The 22,977-nt window shown below is 32.8% G+C and overlaps 1 protein-coding gene across 6 annotated transcripts in view; it reads right to left on the minus strand.

Annotated features, from left to right (window-relative positions):
- The window catches only part of CLEC16A (C-type lectin domain containing 16A), a 217,043-nt gene that overhangs the window by 138,185 nt on the left and 55,881 nt on the right, over positions 1 to 22,977 (minus strand). For 4 of the 6 annotated variants that reach the window (XM_051963162.1, XM_051963137.1, XM_051963128.1 and 1 more), the window contains exons 11-13: positions 15,894 to 16,023; positions 9,777 to 9,877; positions 2,818 to 2,940 (exon numbers count right to left, since the gene is read on the minus strand). In XM_051963162.1, the coding sequence (XP_051819122.1) occupies positions 2,818 to 2,940; positions 9,777 to 9,877; positions 15,894 to 16,023 (354 nt within the window). The remainder of the gene's footprint in view (positions 1 to 2,817; positions 2,941 to 9,776; positions 9,878 to 15,893; positions 16,024 to 22,977) is intronic. The other 2 variants (XM_051963155.1, XM_051963146.1) reach the window with 2 other exon arrangements.

Raw genomic sequence — 22,977 nt, forward strand, 5'->3', positions numbered from 1 at the left:
TTCTACTCTGCCTCACTAAGTGTTGCCACATAACAGCCCATTGTGCTGCCCTCATTGAGTGAGATAACAGAAGAGAGAGAATATTATCCTATTGCAGGACATTTACAATTGGACTACTAAGCATGAAGAAAGGGCAAATCTGATGAAATGTGCCCTCCGGGGAGCCAACAAATGGAAATTCGTGGCAAAAGTTCAACTGCTTTTACTGACAAGGTAACTTTCTTCTGATAAAAGGTAATTTTTTTCCCCAACTACCAAGCTCTTGGGATTCCATTTTAATTTCTCTTCTGCATAAAATATACAAGTGGTGTTAAGCTCAAATAGAAAGTACCCCTGTAAACTGCATATTGACTTAGGAAACTACAAATTATCATTATCTATGTTGTATTATATTTTTATTCATTTTGTTAAACATTTCCCAATTACAATTTGATACATGTTTGATACACTAGAGCATAGTACAAGTCATCAGTTATTTTAAAATACACAAAAAATTTATAGAATTTATAACCAGAATTGATTAATTAGAGGGAAACAATTACTAAGTTATCTCAACTTGGTTTAAAATATTACTGACTGTCTTATTCCCTATTTCATTCCAATTATCTCCTTTTCTATGGAGAAATGTTTCTTAAGAATCATTCCTTGACTAGAAACTGGAAAATGAATGGATGCCCATCAATTGGAGAATGGCTGGGTAAATTGTGGTATATGAATGTTATGGAATATTATTGCTCTGTAAGGAATGACCAGCAGGATGAATACAGAGAGGCTTGGAGAGACCTACATGGACTGATGCTAAGTGAGATGAGCAGAACCAGGAGATCATTATACACTTCGACAACGATATTGTATGAGGATGTATTCTGATGGAAGTGGATTTCTCTGACAAAGAGACTTAACTGAGTTTCATTGGAGAAATGATGGACAGAAACAGCTACACCCAAAGAAGGAATACTGGGAAATGAATGTGAACTATTTGATTTTTGATTTTCTTCCTGAGTTATTTTTACCTTCTGAATCCAATTCTCCCTGTGCAGCGGGAGAACTGTTCGGTTCTGCAAATATGTATTGTATCTAGGATATACTGCAACATATTTAACATATATAGGACTGCTTGCCATCTTGGGGGGGGGGGGGAGGGAGGGAGGGGAAAAAACGAAACATAAGTGATTGCAAGAGATAATGCTGTGTAAAAATTATCCTGGCATGGATTCTGTCAATACAAAGTTATTATTAAATAAAATAAAATAAAAAAAAAAAAAAAAAAAGAATCATTCCTTACTAGTTTCACTAGGTTCTTTCTTTCTTCCCACATTGTACAAAATGGAACCAGTAATGTCAGTCCATTTTGACACTAGAGAATCAAAACCTGGGCCTAGGTCTACTCCTCAGTTTTTGTTTGAAAGTTTTCTTTCAATACCCTAAAGGCCTGAATTAGCCTCTCTACTGATGGCTCATAGTCTACTTCTAGCTTTCCATTTGTTAATTCCACAAGTATGCACTGAATGCTTAATATATGCAAGCTGTTGTGAGGGGAATAAAATAAAGAGTAACACAAATAAGACTGTTTTCTTTCCTTTTAGTTTTCTTTCATTACCCACTGTGTAATGGCATCAATGTATCATTAGTCCTACTTACTTTTTGAGTGAGTTTATTCTACAGCTTCTCATCTCAGCCTAAATTTCTCTAAGGTTTTCTGTTTTCTATTTTCTTTTGCTCTAAAAGTTCTAAACTCCATTCTTTTTCCAGCTATCACCATCATGTATGTACAATTTATTTTGTGTGTGTGTGTGCTGGATTACCACATCCCCATTTGGGAATCATTTTTCTAAGCACTGATAATGCCCTGAACTTCATTTGTACTTATTTAATTTTAATTTCTCTGACCCAATCCACACATAACTTTTGGTGAAGCATTTTGGTTGGTTTAAAAACACTAAGAACCCACCACTAAATGCTTATCTTTTTCAAAGGAAGTTAAAATAAAATTTACTACAGTAAGGGGAAAAAACCATCACCAAAAAAGACACAAAGTTATATTTCCCAGGTCACGATGATAACAATAGACAAAAGCCATCTGGGAACATTTTACCAAATAATTAGGATTGTACCTTACATTAATAACACTTTACAATAAGTGTTTTCACATTCATTTTCTCATTTGACTTTTACAACTTTGTAGAAATGAATTATCCTCAGATAAAAGGAAGAAGAATTTAGATATTCCAGATTAGGTAATTAAGGATTGGAAGGGTTAAGTGACTTGTCCAAATATTACTGCTCTACTAAACATGCTCAGCAGGCTGATTTCAGAAAGGCCTGGAGAGACTTATCTGATCTGACACTAAGTGAAGTGAGTAGAACCAAGATAACATTATATACTGAAGCAACAAGATTATGTGATAATCAACTGTGATGGACTTGACTCCAACAATGAAGTGACTCAGGCCAATTCCAAGTCTTGTGATGGAGAGAGCCATTTGCATCCAGAGAGTGAACTATGGAACTGAATGTGGATCACAATACTATTTTCACCTTTTTTATTAGTTTGCTTTTTTTTTTCTATTTTTTCCCCTTTTATTCTAATTTTTCTTGTGCAGCATGACAAATGTCTAAATATGTTTAGAAGATTGATTTATCTGCCAATCCCCTTGCCAAGGGGAAGTTAGGAAGGGGGAGTGAGGGGAAAGAAAGGAGAAAATTTTGGAACATAAGGTTTTGCAAGGGTGAATGTTGAAAACTACCTTTGCATGTGTTTTGAAAAATAATACAGAAATTGAAAAGAAAATTACATAATATTTAAGATGTACTTACCAGGCTGAGCAGCATAGTTCATTATCCGGATAAGTCTTTCAGCAAGTAAGTGGTTATAGGAGGTCTTCTCAACTTCAGTCTGCACTGGAAGCTGAATTCTATCTAACTTCTCTGGATCAATTCCTAAAATGAAAATAAACAAACAATATAAAACATGAAAAAAAAATTTTTATCAGAAGACTTGCTCTCCTAAGAAAGAGAAACCAATAGATAACAAAGGGAAACTATATTGTAACTAAATTTACCACCATTCAATGTAGATATCATTTCACAAAGGCTCATATGTTCATTATTAGAAATATGCAACTTCAACAAACTTTTGACATATATTTCAGATAATTTAGAGGACAGGGAGAAAACACACATATTGGAAAAAAACTATTCTAAAAATTCATTGTTTCTGTGCCAATGAAATAAATAAACAGCTATTTAAATCTTAAAACTGGAAGGAAAAGGGTAGCACAAAAGAGAAATGCCACTGCTTGGAACATCTGAAATATTATCCTTTGAAATCTAGATGATGTTTCCTAAGAAACTTGACAAAAGAGCTGAAAACTGAATTGGATAACTTATTGTCTGAATTCTAAGTAAAAGCAATATGCACATTAACATAATAAACATAACAATATCTTATTTTATTGAATTTCTTCCAACAGTGAACATAAGTTGTTAAATAATTCCATGGAGATGACATTTTTGACACATACCTTCTAAATACTTTTAATAACTCCTGTCATATACAACAACAAAAACACCTATTCTTTAAAAACTGCATTTTAATGAAAATTAATCTTATCTAGAATACATTTTTTAAAATACCAAACATTATTCATACTATAATGGAAAAGTACTGATTTTGTTTCCTAGTTGTATTTTATTTGGAAAAAAAAAAAACTAAAAAATCATTTTGATTGCAATTTTTATTGTTACCTAGATAGTTCAGCAACAGTATACATAATTTTTGGAAAAGAAAACAGCACCTTATTCCTAAACTTGTCACCTAACATTACAGTCCTTTAATCAAATCTAATGATTTTAAAGAAGAGGGTAGATAGTACACAGATTGCTGCTTTGCTCTGGAATTCAATGGCAGGTCATACAACAAAGTGAAAGACAAAAATTTAGGTAAATTTCTCCACTGACTTATATATGTTCATTATTTCTCTTTCCTCTTTTCCTCCTTTTTCTTCTTCTTCTTCTTTTTTTTTTTTTTTTGGACACTAATAAGAAACATATAGAGGTCTATTCTCACAGGAACAAAACACTTTATTTTCAATAGTTACTCTAATCTTCCTGAATCTGATATACTACTTTCTGTAATGAAGAGTCCCAACTCAAGAAAGATAAAATTTAAAAATGAAGGAAGAGGAAAAACAAAAATATTAATTCAAAAGCTGTAACAACTATAACTACTTATTGACATTTATTCTGTCCTTCTATTTCATGATATCCTTTTAAAATAATTTACAGATATTTCACAGACTTCTAAAGGATATCATCATATCCAAAAGTTTAAAATTGAATAGGTCAGTCCAATATCCTGAAACAAAATATTGGTTGACAATATGTTCAAATGACATTTTATGTAATTTTCACGAATTTTCCTGAATTTAATGAAATTTGGTTCACAGATATAAGGCAAATATTGAATGGGAACCACAATTCTCAAAATGCTAAATGGCTGTAATATCGTTTACATTTAAATGAAAAGAAATATTTTAATTGGAATGAAATCTTTGCTACTTGAAAAAAGTTTAAAATATATTTTAGAAACAGTAATTAGGAAAGATTTTACATATACAAAAAGCCTAAGACAGTCAAATACTCAGGAAAAAAAAGAAAAGGAAAAGAAAGCTATCTCCAAGTCACAGCTTCTCCCTTCCTTAACTTTATATATACATTTAGACGTCAAAAAAAAATTTTAAATGTTTAAAATTCTATTGTTCCCCCTAACTATAATAAGATAAGATAGCGGAATATTTCCAATAAGTAATTCTATGTCATATTACGTATTTCTCTAACTCTGAATAGTTAAAACAATGTCTTAATTATTTTATATCCTCTAAAATGAAGAAGACTAGTAATTTTTAAGCAGAGAAAGACAGGGACAGTTGCAAGGGAATTTAGATTCTCTGCAGGACAATATCTTTCATTTTTCAAGTTGATATTAGTGCTGAATACATAACAGGTACTTAATAAATGTTTGATAACAAATTCTGGAGATATAATCTTGTACTTCCTGTATTTCCTATGACTTGGACTGGGACAAAAGAGAAGAAGGTAGGTAAGTGAATGAGAGGGGAAAGAGTTAGAAGGGGTTAGGGAGAAGGTAGGATTTTTGAAATCTTCCAAACATATGGCATGGCAAGTCTTTCCCTCTATACCTATATCTGTCAGATTCTGACCTGAAAAAATAAGTCAGTATGTGTTTTGCTTTATCCCAATCTATTACCACCACAATACCAAGGGTGAAAGAGACTGATTTAAAAGAACTAAAGGCAGTATTACTTTGTGGGAAGGTTCTTAATCAGCCAATCTCGGTTACTGGTAATTAAATACACTTTCTTATTCTTGGATTTCCTCCCACAAGAGTGACTCTGGAGGCAAAACTGTTGGGGGTGGCCTCAAATTTTATGAAAATGAACTGATAGACATTCTTGGATAGAAAAATGTACAAAAATCTCCCCTTTCACCACTCAAAAAAAGTCAATAAGCATGTTCAAAATATCCTCTGCTAGATTATAGATAGTAGATCTGAATCAACTGGGCTGGGGGAGAATGAGGGGAGGAAACTGAACAAGTAACACTCAAAAGCACATCTTCAGTTAGGCTAACATTTATAGTTGTTAAAAAATAGCCTGCTTCAGAATCTAATCTATACTGGGCTTTATTATAAGTTGTTCATAACTAGAAGGAATGCCTTGGGCAGTAATGAAAGGAAACAGCATGGCATCATACATGTACCAGCTATGTGATCTTGGCAAGTCTTTTAACTAAATTGCCAAACTTGATTCCTCATCTGGAAAATGAAGATAATAATAACATCTACTTCAAAGGATTGTTGTGATATTAAAATATATTAGGCTTTGCAAACCTTAAAGCACTATATAAATGAGAGAAATTATTATAAGTGAAATAATAATATAACTTGCAAAAATAATACAACCAAAATATTTAAGTATTTAAACAAAAGTTTTTAGTTAAACAAAGTATTTAAAGTATTTAAACAAGTATTTAAACAAAAATTAGATAACCAGCAAATAGGAATTCTGTAGAGGAAATTCCTATATGAGATATGTTTGGACTACACTAAACTTTCTTCCCATTCTGAAATATTCTGTATAATTTGAACTCTTAGTTTTTCAACATTTCTGAAAAACCAAAGTTCTACTTTATTTTGGCGGCTGTCTACTTTTCCCACTCCTCTCACCTATTCCCAGTAATATCACCTTCAAGAAGCTTATTATGTATAGAACAGATTATTTCCATAAATAGCTATAACAACAACAACAACAAAAAAAAAAAAACCATGATAAACATAGAAGTGCTACAAGTACTAGATGAGATTCTAGAAGTAGAATAACATAATAGAAAAAAGAAATGTTAAATACGAAAAAAAATACAGAAAAACAGCTTCTATTCTTGCTGTACACCTATACTAGCCACATTTTCTTTATTTTATTTTCTCTTAGGTAAAATTTCTCACAAAAATGTGCTTGTATGTTGTACTGGGGGAAAAAAGGGGAGGGATTGGGTTGGAGGTTGCTTTAAAATAGAAATGCTCTGAAGATCACCAGGTTGGTTTATGTAGAAAAGGTTTCCACGACAAGACACTGATTTTAGGAGACTCCATAAAGGAATGAAAGGACAAATTTTCTATTATAGTCATGAACCAGAATTCATTATGTCACCTTACTGAATCATAACTGGCAAAGCTCTTTTATTCCATCTAACCCTTTTCACTGCTGTATATTTATTTTGATGTAGCCTTTAATCTACTGTTATTTACTGGAAGTCCTAAGCCTAACATTCAGTTTTTATTATCATTGCTTTTATGTTTAAATTGTCTCATGATGAAAAATCCATCTCAATGAGAGACCATCTCATTAGGAGAGCTGTGACGGGGGTAAAAATCTAGAATAAAACTCCAGAAGATGAAACAGAAATGACCTTCTGGCGCCTCAAAGAAAAACACCTAACCAAAGCCCTATTCTAAAAGTGGAAATAAAGCATAAACAAACAACAAATTCTACAAATGAGATGCTGTGTCCTTTTTGCGCATAATTCTATTCCAGTAACATTAACACAAACTTTCTCAAAGAAAACAATGTTTCAAGTAAATTATTAGCAGGAGGCTGGATTCTTTGAGATGATAGTCTCGTCCAGCCCTGGGACCAACCATGGATCCATTGGTCCCAGTATTTCTCTTCATTTAATAAACTATTGAATTGGGCTCTAAAAAAAAAAAAAATTATTAGCAGGAAAGTAAAGAATGAAACAATTTGACTTTTTTTTCTTATTGATATCTGCACTGTCAAATGTTTTTTTGTTGTAAAAAGTTTTTAACTGATGAGTACACTGATGGGATTTATCATCCATAAATATTTAGCTAAATTTTTTAAAGCCAAAATGTTAGTCATAGAAAAGAAACGTCACTAACATGTGACCCAGTACTCATAAGGACTACAACAATGAAGTTATTCAAAAGGTTATGGTGACATAACCATTCACCAATTCCAAAAGCAAAGTGATTTGCCTAAGGCAATGTGGCTAATATAGGCGTACAGCAAGAATAGAAGCTGTTTTTCTGTAATTTTTTTGTATTTAGCATTCCTTCTAATATGCTAACCTACTTCTCAGATCTAACACTTTGTAGCACTCTTATAATTTTTTTTGTTATATCCATTTTTGCAAATGATGAGTTTTTCTATAGATAATAAGCTTCTTCAGAATACAGAATATCTTGCCCAAGTTTTCTCTCTTACCTAGATATCAGCATAATGCTCTTCAAATAATGAGATGACCAATCTCAAGGACTACAGCAGATTATTTTCCTATCACTATTCAGGATAGATAGGTTGACAGTAAGAGAAAGCCTTACTGTTTTTATTTTGTTATTTTAAGAAATGTTATTTTGTTTCTGGTGGTGTCAATGATTGAAAATTAAAAAATCACCAAGGCTAACAAAAGTTGATATTTAAGAAAAGCAAAAAGCAAAATCCTCTAGCAGCCATAAATTAGCTGAGTCATCAAGTGAAGACAATCTTTATTCAAGGGTACAAAAAAGGATTGAAAAATGTCATTCCAGAGGCACTCCTGTAAAAGCTGTTTGAAAGAAGAGATACTACAAACTTGGAGAAGAGCAAATGTCCCAACTGAATAGCTGGAATCTTGCAAGGATTGAAAGCAGCAAATTAGATTTTATTCCTAGAAAAAATTCTAGGAGTTCTTATTATAAGAATATTGCAAGGAAGCAAAATGGTTTCACTAAAAATAAGTCATTTTGAAAAGAATAAAATATGGGCAAATGGTTCACTTGAAAGCAACATATTGAATTCATTATGTAGTTTTTAAAATAGCAAGGAATATAGAAAATCCATGGTTTCATAAACAATCCTCTTTTGGATTCTACTTTGTATATGAAAATGTTTCTAGGTTGTATCTGCTAAATCAAACAACTTACTTATATTGAACTTAAGAGTCCACGAAAAGCTTGCTGGAGTCGTGTCTCCTCCATATTGTACTAGTGAAATTATTTTTTAAACTCAACTGTAAATTTGTTACTATTAAATGTCATCTTAGTGTCAGCTCAACATTCTGGTTTATCAAGATCTTTTTACATCTTGATTCTAACAATGTGTTAAGAGTTTCAACTTTGTATCATCTGATATTCCATCCATATATATTTCTAAAAAACAGACACTTCTGGCACAATTATTTAATATATTTCCATTTGATAAACTGTAGAGGAATCCTCAAATGGACAAAATCCCCTCATTCCCAGATGCCATAAGCAAATGGGATGAGGGACAAGAATTGGACCTATACCTGCACTAGCATAGGGAAATCCCTCTAACAAGGCAGCTTCATATCTAGTCTGAAACTTAAGACTTTTAAGTTACCTGGAGCTCAACGGATCAAGTGATTTGTCCTTAGTCAGGTTTTTATGGCTTTGAGGTTTTCTTTGAAACTTCTATGCCATGAATGAAAGAATGCTAATCACATTTAAAAAATAGGAAGCACTTTAATCATACAAGGTTCTAGACTTTGACACTATTTGATCAAAATAGAAATAATGCTGACTTTTTGAAAGATAGAAATCTCAGTTTCACATCCTACATACTCTTTAATAGACATCAGAAATATAAATTAATTACAAAGAGAAAAACCAAAATTACTAAATCAATTGATTTTAGCACAAATGCTTGGAAAACACTTTAAAACCACCATAAACTTAGTTTTATAGAAAAATACTAGAAAAATAACAAAATAACATATGAACTCAGTTAAGAGGCAGCATGGTATGTTGGCTATGGAGTCAGAAAGTCTAGGATTCAAGTCTTGCTTCTAATGTATTCTAACTGTGCATCCACAGGCAAATCACTCAGCCTTTCAATGCTTCAGTCAATTCTCTGTGAACGTCAGTTAGAGATGAGATGCTTATCTTTACAGGTAGAGATTACCAAGCTTAGAGTTCCTCATAACCATTGAAATAATAGGTCCAGACCAAAAGAAAAAATGTTTGAAATTTATTTTTAATACTGATTTATTTTTCTGGCATAGATATAGGAAAATCAAGCTATACATTCTATCTCTCATGAAGTAGTATTCTAAAACTATAATAATGTTAATTATAAAAGAAATCCCTTAATAAAAGTATCTTTTAGTTCTTTTAAAAATGGAGAAATACAATATTTGAAAATATCCCTAGTTATGATTAGGATCATTTTAAATCTTACCTTTATTATGAGACATGGCATATAGAAGACAGAGCACAAAAAGGGCATGATAATCATCTTCAGGACTGTCCAGTGCATTATATACCATATCAAGGAAAGGCCTATGAGAGAATTATGATAGAAGTTAATGATGAATTATTTGATGAATTATTAATTGATTTCAGAAATCTGATGTCTTTTTGAGGTAATCTCAAAAGTTCTTAAATGCCATGTCAACAGAGGATAAGTTATGGCATTTTCTATAATGTTGGAAAGGGGATGAGATCAGTTCCTATAAGAAGTATGTTTATTTTCCAAGAACCTTTCTTTATATCTCCAGAACTTACCACAGTGCTTGGCACATAATGAGTGTTAAATAAATATTTACTGTCTGACTGACCAAAGAGACACTCCACAGCTCCCAATTTCTAAGTACCCAGAATTTGTGTCCCTCCAGAATATACCCTCTATTGCCTCCAGTGCCTTGAAACTCGGGTAGTCTTCTTTTTGCTTTCATTATTTACATTCATTGTAAATTTACAGAAAGCCATCTATTTCAAAATCTTTTCCTTTTCTCTCCTGCCACCTCCAACACATACACTGCTCCCACCTACCACTTGCAAATATTCTCTTTGCTGTAATTAATCAGCAACCTCGCTTCTCTGAGGTTCACTTTATCCAAATTATCACCCAATCCAAATTCTGGAGATTATTACTCACTAACTCCAGATCATTATTTTCTTAAAGCTGAGGTGCACCTATGTCATTCCCAACTCAACAAACTCCAGTAGTTGCCTATTACCCCAGGATTAAATATAAACTTCTCTACATGGCATTTAAAATTCTTTGTAACTCAGTCTCTTCCTACCTTTCTAATGTTCTAATGCTTCACTCTCTCTCCCCCAGCAATACTCTTGCTGTTCCTCACACATTACATTCTATATCCCATCTCTTTACCTGATCTCCATACCTAGAATGCTCTCTCTTGTCATTCTGCCTCTTAGAAGCTCTGGCTTCCTTCAAGACTCAAGAGTCAACCAAAGTATCACATGTAGGCCTTTCCTGGTCTCCAAAGATGTTAATACCTTCCTCTCTAATGTACTTTCCATTTATTCTTTATTTGTCTTATATGTACTATTTTAAATATATTGTCTCAAAAGAATATAAACTTCTTGGAGTCAGGAAGTTTGTTGCTTTTTTCTTTGTACCTCTGGCACATTGTACAAAGCCTGGCACATGGTAAGCATTGAATAAATGCTTTTTGATTGACTAACTCCATTACAGTATTACTTTTCACCCCAACTCCTGCCTTTTTACTAAGAAACTTTGTGCTGATATTCTGCCAATCACTCTAATCTTTCAGTTCCTCAAAATCCTTAGTTCCCAAAACTAACTTTTCCATTTCACCTCAACTACATAGAGATAGCCATACCCTTGATCTCATCATCACCCACAAATATTCCAATTGCATATTCAAAAACTCTGAAATCCCTTTATCCAATAATAAATTTCTCTATTTCCACCTCTTCCTTTTAATCATATTCTTGTTTTCACCTGAACCTCCTATTTCTTATTAGTTTGTCCTTCTATCTCTGCTAATCTGACTTCACTTCACTCTCAATCTCAACACTATAGTTAGCCAGCTTAAACTGTATTGTGCTCTATTCTTGAATAACTTACTTATTTATTTTAGCTACATTCAAGCTTTATCAAACCTCTCAACCCTTTCATGACTCCCAAATGCTTCTAATAATTTTCATGTGATGATAAATAGTACTAGAGAATGTCACAAAACTATAGTGACTAAACTTAATTGGGCAAGCAAGAATTCTTCCCTAAATTATTCTCTATTTACTTATCATAGAGTAGGCTATTCCAAGTTGTTCCAAACTTTTGCTTCTTTCCTCAAGACTCACAGCATCAGCTATCCTAGTCTCTCAGGTGAGAACAAAAATTAGAGGCCTATTAACTACTAACTCCCTCTTTTCTTCATCTCTATATCTCAAAATCCTTGACAACATTCTTCTTTTTCTTCTCCTTTATTCCAATATCACAAGTACCTCTTTTTCTTGGCAAGCCTAACCTCTTTACATGCACACTGACCCATCCTAATCCAGCTTCTTTTGCAGATTTTTCCCAAAATCACATCTATTCCCTCAGTAATCTTCACTTTCTTCTACTACTGGTTCCTTCCCTGCTTCCTACAAGTATGTCCAATCTTTAAAAAGCTCTTACTAAACTTCTCTCCCTCTTCCTCCCTCCCTCTTCTGTTCTGTTCTGTTCTGTTCTGTTCTGTTCTGTTCTCTTCTCTTCTCTTCTCTCTCTCTTCTCTTCTCTCTCTCTCTCTCTCTCTCTCTCTCTCTCTCTCTCTCTCTCACACACACACACACCCACACCGCCTACAAATTTAGATGTCTATACTTCCTCTCCTCTTACTTTTCAATTCTTTATAATTTGGCTTCTGATCTTATTGTTCAACTAAAATTGCTCTCTTCAAAGTTAAGCAAGATCTCTTAATTGATAAATTCAATGTGGTATAAATTCTTTTCTCTCTCTACACTCTCTCATTTGATAGTCTCATCAGTTCCCAGGGGTTTAATTATCATCTAAATGCAGATGACCATCAGATCTATGTATCTAGTCCTAATATCTCTCCTGAGTTCCATTACTAAATTATCAACTGTTTTCTAGACAATTCAAATCAAATGTGCCATAGACAATTCAAATTCAACATAATCAAAACAGACTATTTCCCTCACTTCATCAAATCAACCTTTCCCTTAATTTCCCTGTTTTAGCTGAAAGTACCACCATCCTTTTAGTATCCTAGTTTTTTTCTACTGGCATTATTCTTTACTTTGCGTCCTCCAAATATACATTTGGTAATCAAATTTTGCTGTTCTTATCTTCATAAAATTTCTCACAATTGTCCCACACTCTCTACACACAGCAACCACATTAGTACAAATGTTCATCAACCTATATTACTGCAATAGATTCTTACCTGATTTTTTTCTTTCACATCTCTTATTTCTACAATCCATAATCTACACAATTATCCAAATGATTATACTAAATACAGGTTTGACAATGTAATCTCCTCTTTCTCAATAAATTACAGATGTTAGATTGATGTGAAATTATAATGACCAAACTTTGGACCCAAAGAAGAGATGCAAAAAGATCTCTCCATTCTGCTTCTTTGCAAAGATAGGAGGACTACTGGATGAACACTACATACAATACCCTTCTCCCCCCAACCCCAATGTTAAGTTTGCTGAATTTTTATTTCCATCGTGCTTGGGTTTTTTTATTATTATTATTATTATAAGGTACTACTCTCTAAGACAGAAGAGGGGAAAAGATGTGGTAAACATAGCAAGTGATGCAAACAAAAACATCAATAAATATTTTAAAAACAAAAACAATCCACTGCAATAGTAACCTTTGAAAGAAATCTAAAGACCATGTCAAGGTAAATTTACTAGGATCTACAGTAAGCAAAATAAGCAGTAAGCATCCCTCAAAAAATATACAAACAAACTGAAAACTCCAGTGATCCTTCCTGCCTTTAAGATGAAATAAGCACTCTTGGCATTTAGGGTTCCCACTTCTTGACTTCAATCTATCTTTTCATCCTTATTAATTACATTATTCCTTTTTCCACACTCATACAGTCTAGTTAAACTGGCTTTCTTAATATTACTCTTACACAACACTCCATCTCCCATTTCTATGCCTTAGCATACTTTGCCCCTTTTCTTAGAATGCACTCCTTCTCTACTTCTTTTAATCCCTTGTTTTCTTCAAGACTATCAGTTCACTAGATTCTAGAAAAAATCTTTCCTGATCTCCCAGTTCCTGGTGCTTTCTCTGCCAAAGTTCTCTTAGGTATTCTGAGTAGACTTATTTATATGCATATTTTCTTCTCAAACAAAATGTGAGCCCCTTGAAAGCAGGAATTATTGCATTTTAGTCTGTATTTCCAATATATAGGCTCAGGGCCCAACACATATTAGGTATTCAAATAATGCTCATTGATTTTTGGATGCAAGACTAATTTCTAGACAGAAAACAGCACTTATACGTACATTTTAAGTCATAAATATTCTCTTGCTCAATACTTAGTTCCTAATCTTTAATTAGATACATCTACCATGACTGTGATTTTTAATGATTTACCAGTTAATTAATTCATTAATTCTTAAGCCAATAAAAATAATCTCCAACTAATAAAAGGGGCTTTTTCAGCAAATGTGTGTTTACTAATTGTTTGGTAACTTAAATTTTTTTGAGAATATGTAGTATTACTGAGTGGTTAGGTTCTCAAACCAGTCTAAAAAGGACTACTTAATCCATAATGTAATTGAAGTAAAGATTGTGGAAGTACTATTCCAACTACATCTAACCAACATTCACAAATAAAATACACATGTCAAGGATTCAAAATTTCATCAGGACAGGTATTTCCTCACTGATGCATACTAAATCCCTCCTAAGTGACAGCAGATGGTCTTCATGAATTTCTTAAAAACAAAAACAAAAACAAAAAAGACAGCTGACCTCCTGATAAGCCTTTCTAAACTAAATTCGACAGATAGGTCATTAGACAACAAAAAAACAAGCTATCCATTGGGGCATTATATAATCTTTTTTTATTTTAACAAATCTTCTAAAGCTTTCATTCCACCAGAACAGCCTTTCAGAGGTCAGTATCATCTAAGTACCCCAATGAAGCATCAAACTAGAATTTAAGAAGAGCTACTATTTATAATATTAAAATATAATTATTAAAAATGATTAATTCCCATTAACACTAAACTAGAAGCAGAGGTTTAGGACTCTTACTCATTATTCCTATGTATCTTTTTTAAGAAAAATATTTTACAAATCTTGTACTATTTCCCATGGTTAAGTCAGTTAACTGGTAAGATGCCAATTACTGCATATGGCAATCACATAAAATTGTAAGAAACTCACCAATAATGTCATCAACTTAGCTCCATAAGAGCTCTTAAGAAAGGTACTCATCATCAGTTTTAAAATTAATACATATGCAAATATATGCATGTGTATATAGATACATACATATACATACAATATGCCCACATAGCATCTATTAGGCTGCTCAAAAATATTAAACAAAAATTACAAAAGGCATTCGCAGGTTGCAGCAATTGAGAGTGCATCCTGTTCAACCATATGCTTTTTATAGTTAACTTAGCCTAGAAATATATACCTTGTTCAACTCAAAAAAATCAATTAATTCTGGTAAATAACAGAGACTTTTGCAGAACAAAGATATAAGTTGGAGAAAAGGAAAAGAGAGAAAGTCAGTGACTCTTAAATACTTACTATTAATTCAAATTCATAGATAGGTCAGGAATACTTTTTTCTCAGGAGATACTACATTTCCTACTGGATATGTACATAAGACCCATCATGCATGCACATAAAGGTACTCTTTTTTTTTACACTGTCCTCAGGTTCTACTACAACAATGAAATCATTCTGTAATAAGACTCTCTGGATATTTTACTAACTAAACACTGAACTGGAATCAATCTTATGCCTTATTCTGTATCATAAGAGACTACTGGGAGAGAAGTACTATTTTTCATTCTAAAAATTTTTTAAAAAATTTTGTACCAGGAAAATTCAACTTCACTTGATCATCTCCAGAGTAATAATGTATCCACTCTCATTGAGATGACCTCTAATACTAATCAGTCAACTAAATTATGATAGGTAGGTCAATTAGGCTATATACATATAGTGGGAACTAGGAAAGATAGTGAGGCACATCTAAGAGGATGAATGACTACAAATGCATTCATATCCAAATCAAATATGGCATTTCTCCAAATTGATACAACAGTGCCAAGAGCTGGCTGATTCACAGAATGAATGTGTGCTCTTTAGGATTGGCTCCAAGATCGAAGTGCACTGGGGGAAACAAACATCTCCTTTTCCAGGCAAGTTTCATCAGAAGTACAAAAGCATAACATGTAACTAGAATTCATTACACTGGCCAAACCTAATAATTATCTGGTGGTCAAGCATAGGAGGAGATTGTCTTCAAACACTGGGATAAATAAACAAAATTTGGAAGCAGGATCCTCATGTGGGAGAACCCACCTGTTCCATTGTGTGTTCTCAGTCCCAGAGGCAGCGGCACTCTTCTCTTCATCCGTTGTATTCTGTTCTGTCACTACAGAAATGGCTAATTCGGTTAGTTTGCTTCGCTCCATGATTACCATCTCTATTTCTTAAAGAGAATAAAATTCATTTTATTTGATGAAGAATCCACAGAAGTATTTCTGATGTAACCAGTGTGAATTTTATAAATACTTACACTAACACTGGTAAGCAAATGCAATTATTCCCACTGTTAATGGTAATGTTCAATAGTAACTAACTCAGGTAATACAGTTCACATGTATGTAAAGAACAAAATTATAAGTCCAGTTGCTGAGTTTTTTTTAGCTGTAAGCAGGGTCAAAAACATATTTCTGATTTTAAGAAGGCAAAAGGATTTTATCAACTATTGTTCTAGAACATTTTAATACATAAATGATGGATGTTTAATGGATTCATTCAAAAGCTTAAGTATATTTTTAAAGTTTTCATTAGTTATTTTGAAGATTGCTTTGTATGCCCTTTTCTTTCCTCATTCCCAGTTTACTAATTAACTAGTGGTTTCTTTCCTGATCAAATAAACAAATCAATGTCCTAACAATTTAATGTTTGAAAATTATCTAGTTTCCTGGAAAACTTCAAAAAACCTTTTGAATTGATTCCAAATCAACAATATTTCATATTTTGTGCCTAAGACATTTATCTATTCAAATGAAAAATATATGTTCATAAGCTACAGAGAAGATAAAAAAAAAAAAAAATCCTTTTTGCTCTCTTCATTCTTCCTCAACTAAAGTACTTCTCCATTAGCTTCCTATCATCTATGTATCAAATTCAAATGACATACTGAATTTCAATTTCTTCTAAACCATCCATATGCTAATTGTCCATATTAAGTGATCTATTTTTCTACCTATCCGTTTTATTCCAAAGCTCTCAGACCTCTATTACAAACCTTTCTACTTAAGTCAACTATTCCCATTCTTTCATACTGTCACTTATGTCTCCCCTCCACCTAATTTTAAGTTAAATTATGTCCAAGCTTTCTTCCTCCAGAAAGCCTAATCTATCTAAATAAAGAAAATCAGTGCAGCCCATTCTTTAACATAAAATCAAACACTTTCAACCACACTCTCTCCCAATCTGCCTTTATTTATATATCTACCTTCTTTGACAAACAACTGCTCTCTTTTATTTGTTAGGATTGAAGCTCTGATAAACACTTTCCAAACAGTCTTTTTATAATCAAATACCAGGTAGAAGTTCCCCAGAGAAAGACTTTGCCTATCTAAGAGTGTCTAGCAGAAACAGTCTTTCCTTATCTACTGTTTTTGTCTTTGATTCCCTAGAGCCTTGCATAGTCTTAACACATAGCAAGCACTTAATAAATACCGGCTGATTAACTGATTGATCTATACATCTCTGAGGGGAAAACAATACTCCAGGCCACTTAATGCATTTACCAGATGATTTCTGCAATTAACATTAGTAGTGTCTAATGAGCAAAGTGATATGAACATCTATAATTCTATGTAATTCCAATTCAATTCCTATTATTGCATTTTTCATATAGCATATGTACCATCACTGTTAATAAATTACAATCCATCAGTTTCACATCCACCTGTGTTAACATCTACTTTTTACATCAAGATAAAGACCTTGCAAGACCAAAGGGAAAAATAGTGGTAGTATGGGGAATGGAGGGTAGGGTAGGATCAACAACTGACTACATTTTTTCCTGAATGTAATCAATGTATTTCAGGAGACTTTAATTTGACCTTTGGTAATCACAGTAGGGTTGACTTATGCTATATATCAAAATTCATGTTATAATAAATCTTCTTGTAATAGATTTCTACTCTATTTTTGTAACCATATGAATGGCTGAACTTGTTTAATATATTGACATATTCTAATTGACACAAGAAGCATAACATAATGGATAGATCTTAAGAGTCAATGAGATTGGGGATTATGATCCAACTCCAAAGGTTGGAGGTCCAACTTCCAAGGCTGTGTGATCCTGGGTAAATCACAACCTTTCCGGGCTACACAAGTGATTCTATAAGACAATAAGTGGCAGAATAAGTGTAGTTCTGCATTTGTGGTGGGAATTTTCTTACCTTTGCCAATGAAATCACAAATAAAATTTTAAGAAATAAATCATTATTTGTGGATAATATATTGTGGATGGTGCAATGAAGCTTCACCACTACTTTATTAGCAATTCTACTAGCTCTTCCTTATCTTTTTCACATTGCACTGCAATATCAAAACCAGAAACTATTATTGTGTAATAGATTCTCTTGACATGACCAGTGATTTAAATTCAAGAGGACATGCAAATTTCATTATAAGGCAAACAGCATAGGATAAATTCTCTGGTTAACTTGACTTCTCCCCTATTCCTGAAGATTCTTCCACTTTAGAAGCTAACAAGCCCATAGGACTCTTTCTGATGGTCATAATTTATATGAAATTCCTAAGGCTACTTTACCCTGACCCAAAATTGAACTATTAGAGCCACCTGTTCCTAGGAGGCTTTCTGGCCGGCAAAGACCAATTACTTCTTAGAGCTTTCCAAGGGCAGGATGTATCTTCCTTTCTTGTAGAAAATCTTGCCTAAACTGAAAACTAAGGGAATGTCCATTATTTGGGGAAGAATAGCAGAACAAATAATGATATATGGATGTGTCAGAATACTTTTGTTTGCAAACTCTCTCCATTCTTCAACTAAATCACTTTTACATTAACTTAGTATCACACCATACATCAAATTCAAATGACATATTGAATGTCTAACTCCTCCACACTATCCATATCCTAATTTTCCACCTTAAGTGATCAATTTCCCTATCTATCACCTATCCATTTAACTGTATCATCTGAATTTGTCTAAGTTATATCAGTCTGGCACAAATGTGTGGAAGATAAGAGTATAGATTACAAGAAACTAGAGAATAAACAATTATTAGAGAATGAACAACTATCAGGGTGTTATTTAAAAACTCAAAGAAAGAATTGCTATAGGCCTGAATAGACCTAAGAGAATAGGAAAAAAGGAACAGAAGCAAGAGAAGACAATAAAGAGAACAGAAGTGAGAGAAGAGAAACCATAATCAACACTTGTCAAATGACTGAAAATGAAGGTAAGTGAAATTGACAAGTGAAGAATGACTCACAATCTGGAATGATACATTCTATTCCAAACAAAGTGAGCGAGAGATATCTAGAAGACATTAAAATGGAGATATCACTAGGCAACTTGGAGATGAGGTACAGGAACTCAGGAAAGGATTAGGGCTCCATCTGAAGACCATTTGCTTTATCTAGCAGTGAGAATGGAGAGAACTTACAGGAGAATATGGTCAAGAGTCATATAGGATGGGCAGGAATGTATGACTTAAGATCTATATCATTTGAAGGAAAAATAATTGAGATGTTTAAAAAAGTATTTTCTTTTATTTATTTATACAGCAAGGTCTCTCTGGTGATCAACAGCAGACATCTGTAATACAGATGGTCAGAGTTAAAATCCTAGTATGTGGCCACAGAACAAGAAAAACTTACTGCCTCACATGGGACTTAAATGTCTCTTTGGATTCATTTGCAAAGCTTTAATCAACAGGCCTAACCAGACACAAATGAGAAAAGAAAGGAGGGAGAAAGAAAACGGTGCATATAGCATAGAGAAGTTGTATGCTACCACTAACTGCGTTGGATTAGCATCTATGACAATGATTGCCAGCTTTACATTAACCCAAAGACTGAATTCATTTCTATATAGCTTAAAAAGATATAGGAAGTCCAAATCTCTGTGTCAAGATGATTGTTGATGTTTAAAGTCTAGTTCTAGATTACAGAATGAAGGATTGGGTAGGGTGGACTGGGAAGAAGAGTAAGAAACCAAATGGGTCATGTTCTAATTACAAACCTAGCAACTCAGAAATAAAGTTCCTGGATTTCTAATAACTCCTCTTCATTATTTTTAAATTGTAATAATTTATCTACTTTACAAGGATAATGTACATTTTAATCTGCTTACTATTTGTGAAATAAAACACTTTTCAGGGAAATAGAACTAATAATCTCTCTTTTGAAAAACTGTAATAATTCTATCTCTGGTTACCTTTCACCCATTTCCCATCAATCATAACTAGGATTAAAAAAATTCTACAATTTACATATTTGAACAAATACACACATATTTATATGAAGGTGAAAGAGAGAGAAAATTGTGTTCAAACAATAGCAGGATGAATTCTGAATAATTTATCGGGAAGTTCCTTACTAAAAGATGCCTTCCCTCCTCCAAAACAAATTCATATTATATGTGTCAATCATCTTCTCAAAACTGAAAAATTATCATTCCCAATTCTTTCCACAAGTGCTTTAAAACATTCTCCCCTTACCACACCCATAATGAAATTATGAGAACATGACCACAATTGGTTTGGTGGAGAGCCAAAGAAAAGGGGTTCTAACAAATGGAGCTAGATATTTCATATCAATAAAGAAGACCATTAGATTCCATATTGTGGACTTTGCTGCCAAACCCAGACATATCCTTATCAAGAAAACTGGCACATTTATCCGTATTTTATGGTCTGATCTAGTCCAAGGTAAGGCAATGTATGATAATCTCTTTTAAAGGGTCTGAGAAGGAATCTCCTGCTTTCTTTGGAAGAGTAACTATAAATTTTGCTAGCTTCATTGCAAATGAAGGCTTTCTTAAAAGGTTTTTAATTCAGGACATATTAAAGAATAAAGAAAGCTTAGGTCGTTTATTTTACAGGCTATTTTTTCAGTTCCTCTAGTTCAGAAAATTTGATTTAGAATCTAAAAACTTTTGTCAAATATATTTTATAACTGCATTTATACATAATTAGTTTTAAAAAAAAATATTCTTCTGAAAATAGACCTCTGAATAGGACCTCTGAAAATAGGTCCATAGGCTTCACCAAACTGCCAAAGAAGACATAAAACAAAAAAATTTAAGAATCCATGCTCTACCCTATACTAAGATAAGGTCAAAATGAGTTCAGGAATTGGACATAAAAGTGTGATAGATATTATAAACAAATTAGAACAAAAGACAGCCTACTCAGATCTGTGGAAAAAGAAGGAATATGTAGCCAAAGAAGAAATAAAGTGCATTATGAAATGTAAAATGGCTAATTTTGATTATATTAAGTTAAAAAGTTTTTGTACAAACCAAATCAATGCAGATAAGATTAGAAGGGAAGCAGTAAACTTTTAGGAAAAAATTTTTTTACATCCAGAGGTTCTGATAAAGGCCTCATTTCTAAAATATATAGAAATCTGACTCAAAATTACAAGAATAAAAGCCATTCTCCAATTGATAAATGGTCAAAGGATATCAACAGACAATTTTCAGATGAAGAAATTAAAACCATTTCTAATCATATGAAAAAATGCTCTAAATCATTACTGATCAGAGAAATGTAAATTAAGACAACTCTTCAGGTACCACTGCACACTTCTCAGATTGGCTAAAATGACAAGAAAAGATAATGATGAATGTTGGAGGGTATGTGGGAAAATTGGGACACTCAGACATTGTTGGCGGACTTGTGAATTGATCTAACCATTCTGGAACTAGGCCCAAAGGGCTATCAAACTGTATATACTCTTTGATCCTGCAGTATTTCTCTCCTGTATCTAACTAGCTTATACCCCAAAGAAATAAAAAATGGAAAAAGGACCCACATGTGCAAAAATGTTTGTGGTAGCCCTTTTAATAGTGGCAAGGAACTAAGAAACTGAGTGGATGCCCATCAGGTGGAGAATGGTTAAATTAAGTTATGATATATGGAATGTTATGAATATTATTGTTATATAATAAATGATCAGCCAGAAAATTTCAGAAAGGCCTAGAGAAACCTACATGAATTGATGCTAAGTGAGAAGTGAGTAGAACCAAAAAAACATTTTACACAGCAACAAGATAATATGAGGATCAATTCTAATCAACATGGCTCTTTTTTAACAATAAGGTGACTCAGGCCAGTTCCAATGGTCTTGTAATGGAGAGTCATCTGCACTCAGAGGACTGAGTGTGGATCACAACATAATTTTTTTCATTTTTGTTGTGGTTGTTTGCATTTTTTTTCCTTTTTTATTTGAGTTTTCTTGTGCAGCATGATAATTGGGGAAGTATATATATATATATATAAAATGCACATGTTTAACATATATTGGATTATCTGCGGTCTAGGAGAGAAATTAAGAGAGAAGGGAGGGAGAAAAAAATTTGCAACACAAGGTTTTGCAAAAGTGAATGTTGAAAACTATTTATGTATATGTTTTGAAAATAAAAAGCTTTAAAAAAAAATCCCTGTTCTAGTTTGAGCTACACTGAGCAAATTGTAGATAAAAGATAACTTTAAAATAAAGGGTGTGAAATGTCAATTATTTCCATAAACAAATAAATGGAATTAGCTAAATTTTTCTAAGCAACAAAGTTAGTTTATTTGTATTGTTCAGAATTACTTTTTTCTCTTAATACACTTACAAAAATTATCTAATAAAGACTATACAGGCAGACTAGAAACTGAACTGAAAAGTCAAAATGCACTTTATAAAGAGATAAGTTAACCTACATATAACCTTTATATAAAAAAGTGATTGTCATTTCTTGTTATCTGATCCCATGACAAAACCTGTTTTTTTTTTTTTTTTTTAAGTATCCAGTGTCAACAAATTTAGGTGCATTGTGAATCCAGGTAACTTTTTTCTTGCCAATCAACAAATTCCAAGTGGCTCTTTTTCTGGGTTTTAATGTGAAGAAGGTTTGAGAATAGGTGCAACATTTAGACTAATCTGATTGTTAATTATTTTAATTATACAAGTTCAGATGATACAATTAAATAAGTCTAGGGTAATGTGACCACACTTATAACTACACCACATTGTCTATGTGCTTATACACATAAGCCTTCTTTTTAATTAACCTAATTATGTGGGTAAAAATAAATGGAGTTGAAAGTGGGCTGTCATAAACAGACCCCAGTGGCAGCATCTGGAAGCTTAACTGCCTCCACCAAAAGAAATGCCTTGG

Source organism: Antechinus flavipes, chromosome 1 (assembly GCF_016432865.1).
Source record: "Antechinus flavipes isolate AdamAnt ecotype Samford, QLD, Australia chromosome 1, AdamAnt_v2, whole genome shotgun sequence".
In the NCBI taxonomy this organism is placed as follows: Eukaryota; Metazoa; Chordata; class Mammalia; order Dasyuromorphia; family Dasyuridae; genus Antechinus; species Antechinus flavipes.